Raw genomic sequence first — 9,501 nt, 5'->3', positions numbered from 1 at the left:
GCCCCCCTGAGTAACTCAGAATAAAAGACAAAAAGGATGGGGGGGTGTAGAAAAAAACTATGTAAATGCAAATATGATAATGCAGAAACAAAAGTGTTTAATTCCGTAGTTAAAAAAATACAGAAGAGAGCCTAAGGGCTAGGAATATAGCTAAGAGTTTTGAAACTAGATGTTTTATTCAGGAGAACACCTCAGAATCAAGATTCCTTGAGATAGGGGGGAAAATATCCTCTCCAGAGTTAACAGTAAGTGCCTGGTGGTGGATTGGAAGGGAAGAGAGTTTAACAAAAAACAAAAAACAAAAATCCATCCCTGAGCAGAGACAAAAATTACTGCAACATGATTAAAAGTGACTATTGCTCTGCCCCCAGCACATGGGTGTTCTGAGTGGGAAATAAATCTGCCGCCTGGTTGGACTATTTTCCCATTTCAATCCCATGTCCTACAAGTTCTGTGGGTAGCATTCAGGGTTAGAAAACCTGGCAAGAAGTTGTGCAATCCCATGGGAGGTGTGTGTGTGTGTGTGTGTGTGTGTGTGTGTGTGTGTGTGTTGGGGGCAATTTAAATCCCCTTTGATCTGACCATCACCCAAAGCAGCCTGCAGCCTAGATGGGATGTGGAGGCTCTGGGAGGTGGTTCTTTACTCTGCCCTAGCATCTGGTACTGGTGGGAGAGAGGAAGGAGCAAAAGGGCAGAGCTCTTGGGCACAGGAAAGGAAACAAAGAGGGCGCAGAACTTAAGCTTCCTCAGATCAAACCCCTTGGCTTTCCATATCTTGCCTGCTTTTGTTGTTTTTATTTATTTATTTTTATTTCTTTGGTGTTTTGTTTTTTAAGTTCCTTTCACCTTCTGGTTTTTGTTTGGCTAGAAAAAGTGAGAGTGAACTAGAGAAAGAAATTTAAAAAAAAGTGCCCTCTCTACTGAGAAGACCCACCATCAGGACTGGACTGGCTCATTCAAAACAGAGACCTCACATCACGTCAGTTATACAACCTGGGGGTGGGCAGCCTAGAGCTGCAACTGTCACCGTGGGGTGTGGCCACAACAGGGTGCCTGCAGAGGAAAGGGTCCCTAGAACAACTACTTGTTATACACATTTTATTGAAAAAAAAAAAACCTTACATCAAAATATCTTGGCAAACTGTCAAAGTATACATAAGTGCAAATATACCCTCCTTTTACAATACAAGCGAAGTGTGAGTATACGAAGATCATAAAAATACTTTAAAAATACGGTGGTAGAAAAACAACCTTGTAAAAATGTACTGTCACAATACTGAGAGCCACTTTCTTAAACTAGACTATCGGTTCTTCATTTCTTCACAATGTTCTTTGGCACCTGTATCCGAAGAAGGGAGTGTTGGGGGACTGGGAGTGGGTGGAAGAAATGTCCTACTGAGCCAGGGAACTAGAGAAGGCTTTCTTGAAATTGTGTGCTTTTAGCACTGCAATTTTGAAAAGCACACACACACACACACACACACACACACACACACACCTCCCTTTTCAGACCCTGATTAGTGAATGCAATGGCCACCCCAGAACTGAAAAGTTTTATGTCCTCCACACAGTAACATATGTCTTACATGTAGTCACCTCCTCTGTCTGTCGCTCTTCTGGGATATTAGCTTTCGAAAGGTTTCCTCTTCCAGGGGCCGGGCAAATATCGGTGAGCAGAACTCCCTTGGGTATTTGTCTAAGTGATGGGTGTGCTACTTACTGCTATTCGCTATCCAGCGTGCACAGTGTGAGTCCGTTGCAGTTCCTGGCTGCCCCTCTCGGAGGGGAGAGGAGAAGAAGGCAGAAGAGGGAGAGCAGAGTGGCCTTCAAGGCCTCTGTCCATTCACATAACACAGGGCTTAATATCTTGGCACACGCTCTGGTGATGATGGTGATAATAAGAGCCACTAGCGGAAGGGTGGAAAGAAGAAATGCCATTGAAATTGAGGACGAAATCTTTCCTGTCGCACACTGGAGTGGAGTGGTGCTGGTAACGGGGCAGTCCGACTGAAAGAAGAAAGAAAAAAAATCTTTTCAGTGAAAGTCACCCAGCTGATGGTGGGGTGTATTAGTTCGAAATTTCCCATTAATTTGTGTTATTTTTGACTGAGGGTGTAAAGGCAGCTGGTGGCCTTAGGGTGTATGGCTATAAAACCAATAGGACGCATCTCGGAGCGCCTTGGAGACCCAAAGGCCTGCCCTGCTTTGGTTTTAAATACCCTTTCTTGAGAGGCAAGTGGGAATTCAAGAACGCCTTGAGAGGTAATCTGTTCGTGGATTCCCACATCCCTCTCTTGTGCTGGGAGACCTCTCTGCCAGGCCTGGATCCAGGCTGAGCTCGGCACACGCACGCTGACACTTTGCGCCATCGCCTCTGTTTTTGTACCTAATTTTTCTGTCTCAAGAAGTCGGGATGGGGTGGGGGTGTGCTACCCCCTTCATCCACACAGGATGACAAAGAAAATACCTTAGAGAAGAAGGGGTCTGAGAAGGGGGAGAGAAGAGGGCAGCCCCCTCCCAACCACAGGCAGCAGGCATCTTCTAGATTTCGAACCCTGGCCTTGGATAGGCCAAGAGGTGCTCTTTAGTCATGGTATCTAGCCGCACACGGAGTACCCGAGGGAACTGGTGGCTCCCGGGGAAAGCTTGTGTCTAGCGGTTGTCCACGACCTGAGCCGGTCCTTCTCAGCGTCAACCTGCGAACCACTTTTGCTTTTGCTTTCTCCGCTCCAAGGAGGAGCAATCGGCTCATGCGATCAGCGCGCATCTCTGCCACAGGGACAGGCTTTACCAAGACTTCCTCTACGCACCCGGTTGGCGTGACCCGCACCAGACGCACGCCTGTGTCGCCCCCAGTGAGGTTGACTGTAACCTGAAGGAAAGCTTATGTGCGACCGGCGACGTATAAGCCCTACGGCGGTCACCCATCGAGCTACTAGGCCGCTCACCAGCGGGTGTGACTCCGCCTCTGTGGCAAAGTGGGACCGCTCGGGGAGTTTCGGCTCTGGAGAAGCGACCCAGGTGAACGCGCGGGACAATCGATCAGATCCTTCACTGCCAACGATGTCACCAGCGAATATCAGAGCTTGCGCCTCCCTGGTCCCAGGCAGTTGCCTGCTCCCTATTGAGCCGCGAGGGAGCACAGACAGCTGAAGCCCACAGGGCTTCGTGATGAGCGCCGACTACTCCTGCCTCTACCGGGTTGCGTCGTCGCCGCTGCCGCCCTGCGGTCGCCACCTCCGTTATCCTGTTAAAAAGTGGGGGGCCCGGCGCGTGCGAGTGTGTGGCGGGAGGAGGGTCGTGCTGTGTGCGTGGCGATGTGTGTTCTGGGAGCTTTGTTCAGCTGTCCCTGGGCCACGGCTTCAGCCATGCCAGGGTTCCAAGGGACCTTCCAGTTTCAGTGGGCCTCAGTCGTGTGGGCAGCACTCGCAACCAGGCCCTGCAGGGTCCCCGTGTACAACGCAGTGCTCTTTGTAAGCCCCTTGACAAGGTCTTTACTGGAGGTGACAAAACCGGAATAATATTCTAGGAAGGGAGGATTATATGGCACCGTGACCAAGTTGGACTAAGCTATTGCTTGTGGGGAAGGCTCTTCCTGATGGGCAGGAGAACATGAGATCGGAGGCCTGCCTTCTTGGCTGTCATAGCCGCGGAGTTTGGGGGGTTTCATGTATGGCCTAGAGTGTGTGGGATGGAACACGAACCTAATAAAAAGGTCAGAAACGTCTTTGCTCCTTGCTGTTTGCTTGTTTGTTTCTCCTAGAATATAATTTCCTGGCAGTTGGAAAGCCTGGGCTCAAGGTATCCAAAGGGAAAGACAGAGGACAGGGCCAGAGCGGTAGGCCTAGAGAAGGAGGGGGAAGGCATAGGATGCAGTTCAGTGTGTAGGAGGGAGACTGACAGCTAGCCTGTAGGGCAGGAGGTGGGGGTGGGGTGGAGAATAAGAGAGAGGGTCATCTGTATTGGTTACTTGTTGAAATTCCCATAAAATTGAAGGAGACTCTGTTCTCTGTGGGTTAAGTCAGCCTAAAATCCTCTCCCGTGTGGTCCTGCCTAGACTGTCTTTGTTTGGTTAACCTCTGAGACCCCCAGTTAAAAGGCTTATTTGGGAAATTTCTCCAAGATCTTTTGCTGTTTCTTGGCTTCCCTATCCCCCCACCCCAGCTCCTGTGGCACACACACACACACACACACACACACACACACACACACACGAAGGTATGCATCAGCCTGTGCATTTTCTGTTGGTAAGGACGTGGGAGAGGGCACCTTTGGGCTTTGCCCTTGACGGACAGGCTCCCAAATTTCAATCTGCATCCCTAAGGGACCCTGGGGCAGGGAGGGAGGAGATTAATCAGGGTTTATCTCTATTCTGTAGATAAAGCCATACAAACACAAAATTCTCTCCTGCACTCCCCTCCTCTCCCTACACCAGCCAACCACTTTTCACAAGTCAATAAATTTTCATAATCTGCAACCCACACAATATAAACCAACCACACTGCAAGTGGCCTCTGGGCACATTTCCTCGGGGGAAGGGATCACACCAGGGTGCCTACGCCCTGATGCCCAGGACAAACTTGAGTCAATTACTTAGATCTACAGTACGTGTGTGTGTGTGTGTGTGTGTGTGTGTGTGTGTGTGTGTCCAAGATTCCTCAACACTTTGGTGCCTCCTATCGCTAGCGAAGCCCTTGGGATTCTGCTCTGCTTTTCTCTCTCTCCTTCCCTACCATCTCCTATCATTACCTGCTCAGGTAAGAACTCTTCCTCCCTTGCTCTGCTTCATACAGAACCGCTCCCTTTCTGTCATCTCCTTTAGGAACTAAAGCCGAGCAAAATGGACTTTGAAAAGAGTAGGAAGAAACGAAATGATCCAGACTCAATTCCTCGACCAAGGTCTCCAAAGGTCACAGGCCTTCTTTCAGAGCTGAGTCTGACCTAATTGGGAGAAAGTCCACAGTGTCCTAATGAAGGCCAAGAGACTTAGGACTTGGCACCACCCTTCTCCAATTTGGGAATTCTGGGGCCCACCAACAGGCCCAGAGCATTAGAGAAGGGTACAAGATCAAATCCCCTTCTCTCACTTAGGAATAGGGAACCGAATCCCCACCCCACCCCCAGCATTCTAGTTCTGAAGACCCCAGCGTTGAGGACCAAGGGTGCAGTAGCCCTGGCCCTCAGAGGCTCTCAGAGGCTCCGCTTGCAGCCAGCCTTGGCGCTCTTTATTACCTGAGAGATCCTCGCGGGCGTTCTGGTGCAAGTAGCTCTGCTCCAACGAGTAGGAAGACATGCTGGGGTGCAGACCAGCAGAGGCCGCGGGATTACTGCTTGGCGTCAGGGCAGGCGGCTGCTTGAGGTAAGGTGAAGCGCCAGGCGAGCTCCAATGTGCCGCAGGGCTAGTGTAGGGCGAGTGACACTCAATGGCGCTTGCCATAGCCGGGGATGAGGGCACAGGGCTGCTGCTGCTGTCCGGCCCATAGTCCCCGCCGCCACCGCCGCCACCCGCTGCCGCACCGACGCCCGCAGGACCTGCGGGCACCGGGCAGCTGGCCATATAGGTGGAGCCCGGGTTGGGCGACATGTGGGGGACGTGGTGGTGGTGGAGGTGGTGTGGATGCGCGTGGCCCGGAGCACCCGCCCCTGTATCATAGCCCGCGGGCATCATGTCGAGGCCACCATAACCGCCTTGACCGTGGCAACCCAGAGGCGCCGACGGGGGCGCTTGGAAGTCGAAGCCCTGGGGCAGCAGCGAGGCCCCGAAGCCCAAGCCGCTCACCACGCGATGGTACATGGGTTTGAGAGCCTGGCACTTCCGCCTGAAGCCGCGCGGCCGGCGGCGGAACGAACCCTCCTCAAACATGAATTCGCTGGCCGGGTCGATGGTCCAGTAGTGGCCCTTACCAGGTCTCCCGAGGCCCTTGGGCAGCTTGATGAAGCACTCGTTGAGCGAGAGGTTGTGGCGCACGGAGTTCTTCCAGCCCTGGTAGGCGCCACGGAAAAAGGGGAAGCGCGCCTGTAGGAACTGGTAGATCTCACTGAGCGTCAGGCGCTTGCTGGGCGAGCTCTGGATGGCCATGACGATGAGCGCGATGTACGAGTAAGGAGGCTTCTCCGGCCGCCGCAGCCCCGAGGTTGCCTTCTTGGTGCCTCCACTCCCGGCGCCCGCGCCGCCGCTGCTAGCCGCACTCTTGCAAGCACCGGCCGAGGCGCTGACGGAGTTAGAAGAGGACGAGGCACAGGAGGCAGAGGATGATGATGACGACGACGAAGTGGACTCCAGGGTGGCGGCGGGTGGCGGGCTCATCAAGGCGGCCTGGAGCGCGCCGGGCGCCGGGCTGCACGCGCGGCGGAGTGGGGCAGGCGGCGGGCGCGGCGGGGGTGGCGGAGGCCCGCCCTCGGTGCTCATCTGGGAATCGGGAACGAGGCCGGGCCTGGGGGGCGGACCCCGGACCGGGATCGGCGGCGCCGGAGCCGGGTCGGTCCACAAATCGGGCGAGTGCCCTACTGCGCCGGCCGCGCTGCAGCCCGGGCCACTGCGGGCCAGCGCTTCGGCGTCGCCTCCCTCAGCTCCTCTGGGGCTTCGGGCGGCGGCGGCGGCGGCGGGTCGGAGGCAACGCCCCGCGCATCCCTCTTCCGAGCCTCCGGCCGGCTCCTTGCGCAACCGTCTCCTAAGCCACTGAGGCGACGCTGCCCAGAGCTGGACAGCTGCGCCCTCGAGCCAAGACCTCAGCCCGGACCCCGGGGACTAGCCCGTCGTCTTCTTTCAGGAGTGCTCTTCTCTCTGTCTCTTGGACTTCCTCCCTGGCGCGCCCTCCCCGCGGCAGCTTCGCTCCCTCCCTCCCTCGCTCCCTCCCTCCACCCCACCCCGCCCTGCCCCCTCCTTGCTCCGCGCCGCCCGCCACGGGGAGGGCGCACAGGGCTCGCGTCACTCCTCCCCCTCTGGACCTGGCGGCGGGCTCCTGCTCTTATCGCCTCCCGGACTCTCCGGGGTCCTGCTGGCACTACTAATTCCTCTCGGGGCTCTTTCCCTTTCCCAGTCTGTCCTCTTCAAAGCCGCAGATACACCCGCATTCAGCAGGGAGAACTCCCAACCTTGGCCAGACTCGATTACTCCTAACTTCAGCAATTCATTCTCTGTTCCTTCCAGCAGCCCGTATCCTATCCCAGAAGTGCCCCCAACCTAGCGATCCGTGCCCGGACACACCCTGCCCCTCCTCCACCCCCGCCGGACCCTGTGGGGGCTGAGTCTTGGGGAGACTGTGCCCTGGAAGAGCTTCCTTAGCCACGGTCCCCAGTGCCCGAACTGACACCATCTGTCAACTTCATTTAGGCAGTGCTGCCCTCAGCCACACGCCAGGGTGCCAGACGTCCCAAGGTAACGTGCCAACTCCGGGTCTCTCTCTCTCTCTCTCTCTCTCTCTCTCTCTCTCTCTCTCTCTCTCTGGCTGGACATGCAGGCTTCTGAGAGGTCACAGCAGAGGGCAAACACTGGACGCCCTTGAGCTGTGCCCGGGGCAGTTATGAACAGATTGTCAGCTGAGCAAGGGGTTTGGGTGGAGAAACCTGGGGCCACCTCTTAGACACTCTTTTGAGTCGAATGGATTCGGTTTTTTATTTGCTTCCATTTTCCACTGACTTGTCATTTCCACTTCATGCTGAGAGAGAGCAAGAGAGACCCTGAGTAAGGAGATAGTTGTATTTATTATCAACAAGGAAGGTCTGCACAGCTGCCAGTGGGTTTACAGCGTCTGTCTTCCGGTGCACCCCCCCCCCACTCCCTATGTTCCGTGGCCCAGCTCCCTCCATTCGAGAACACTCCTCCAGTTGTGGCTTATTCCTCTAAGTAAGAGTCGGCTCAGAGAGAGATGGCCCTCGGGAGAAATCATTCCAATGAGACCCGACAGTTAGTTATTGGATTACACGTGCGGGGAAATGTAGTCTGACCCCGGACAGGGGCTGCAAAGCGAGTTGCAAGCTGAAGGAGGCCTGACCACACCAGGGCTGGTGGCCTGGCCCAGAGGGAAGGAGATGCCCATCAGAGTAGCAAATGGTAGGCACAGCACTGCGCCAGCCCTGAGAGGACTGGGTTTGTGTTGTGTACGCAGAAAGCCTGGGAAGATGGGAGACAAGGCAGAGAGGAGAGTGCAGGGCCCAGTAAAGATGCTACAAAGAGCCTGGTTGAGCAAGTGGGGTCTGGCCTCCTGGGGGTGGGGGAGCCTGCACCAGCTCTGTGCCCTAGTGCATGGGGACTGCCCCTGATGGAGACTGTTGGTGGGTCTGAGGAACAGAGGAAAGGGCGGGTGCAGGGGGGGGGGGAGGGGGCTGGCCCCAGACAGTGACCTGGAGTTGAGTGGAAGCAGGCTTTTTCCATCAAACCCTGCCTGGATACCACACACAGAGCCCGAGTGTCAGTTTACTGCCCTGAGCCCGGCTCCTTTTCCCTAAGCTCCACAGTAATTAGACAAAGAAAACCTAAATTAGCTGAACAGGCGTCGACAGCTTCCTCCAGAGCACCCCTGGTACCTACATGGGAATGTGTCCGAAAATGGCCCGATTGTAGCCCAGAGTCAGCTAAGAAAACACCGCTGAGCAGAACTGAGTGGACCTCTCATTTTCAAGAGAGGAAAAGAAAAAAGAAAAAAAAAAAGAAAGAAACAAGTCGCTCTTTTCCGGAAGGGATGTTTTGCTTGGGTTGGGGGGGGGGGGGTTGATGTTTCGACTTTCTAAGAATTTCTTTTTGACTGACTAGTGAACATTTGGGGGACAAGTCCCCATTTATTTCATGCTGATCCCCGCCTTCCCTTTGTCATCTTGCCTGGTCTAATTTTTTTTTATGAGACTTAATATGGAAGCAAATATGTGCTCAATAAACCAAAGTTCTACGTGTCTGAAAAGAATTGCTTAGATGAGGTGGAACTTGGGTGAGGATAGGAAATGGCCCAAAGGAGCTTTGTGGGCAGACTTCGGTGTTGGTAAAAGTGTTTTCAAGTGAGTGTGTATGGAAGTGGGGAAAACATTGGTTCTGGAAGAAGAGTGGGGAGGAGGGGAGGCATGCTGTTTTGTAGGCAGGCTACACGTTTGAGAAACTTGTATGAAGTCAGTATTGTGGTCAGCCAGCTCTCCACCTGTTCTGTTTCCTGCACCCGGGGACTCTACGACTCTCACTCCCGCATGGTACTTGCTTTTAAATACTGGCCTTAAAAGTTTTAGGTCTGAAGAGAATGAAGGCACTAAGCCTTTTACAACCAAGGCAAGGTTTGATAACCTTCCACATCATTAGCTCTCAGTTTGGGAGCCACTGAGTTCTTTTCTAAGGGGTACCTGAGATTTTTACAAGGTTTTTCTTTTTTTTTTAATTTCTACGTATTTTTAATCTCTGTTATAAAAGGTTTTAAACGAGTCCTTTTATCATCCAGGTATTGATCACATGTTACTAAGATTCTCTGAATTTGTAAGAAATGACTCTTGTAGTCTGCAGTAGACAAGGCAAAGTATGCA

General features: G+C 53.7%; 1 protein-coding gene across 1 annotated transcript; it reads right to left on the bottom strand.

Annotated features, from left to right (window-relative positions):
• Positions 1 to 1,082: 1,082 nt before the first annotated feature.
• On the bottom strand, positions 1,083 to 6,673 carry Foxf2 (forkhead box F2). The gene is made up of 2 exons (NM_010225.2): positions 5,233 to 6,673; positions 1,083 to 2,007 (listed from the first exon to the last, which is right to left on the bottom strand). Exons 1-2 carry the CDS (start codon positions 6,407 to 6,409, stop codon positions 1,844 to 1,846), a joined length of 1,341 nt encoding a protein of 446 aa, NP_034355.2. The 5' UTR covers positions 6,410 to 6,673; the 3' UTR covers positions 1,083 to 1,843.
• Positions 6,674 to 9,501: the final 2,828 nt, after the last annotated feature.

The sequence above is a fragment of the Mus musculus genome, chromosome 13 (genome assembly GCF_000001635.26).
Source record: "Mus musculus strain C57BL/6J chromosome 13, GRCm38.p6 C57BL/6J".
In the NCBI taxonomy this organism is placed as follows: Eukaryota; Metazoa; Chordata; class Mammalia; order Rodentia; family Muridae; genus Mus; species Mus musculus.
This window is presented reverse-complemented; position numbering and strand designations above follow the sequence as displayed.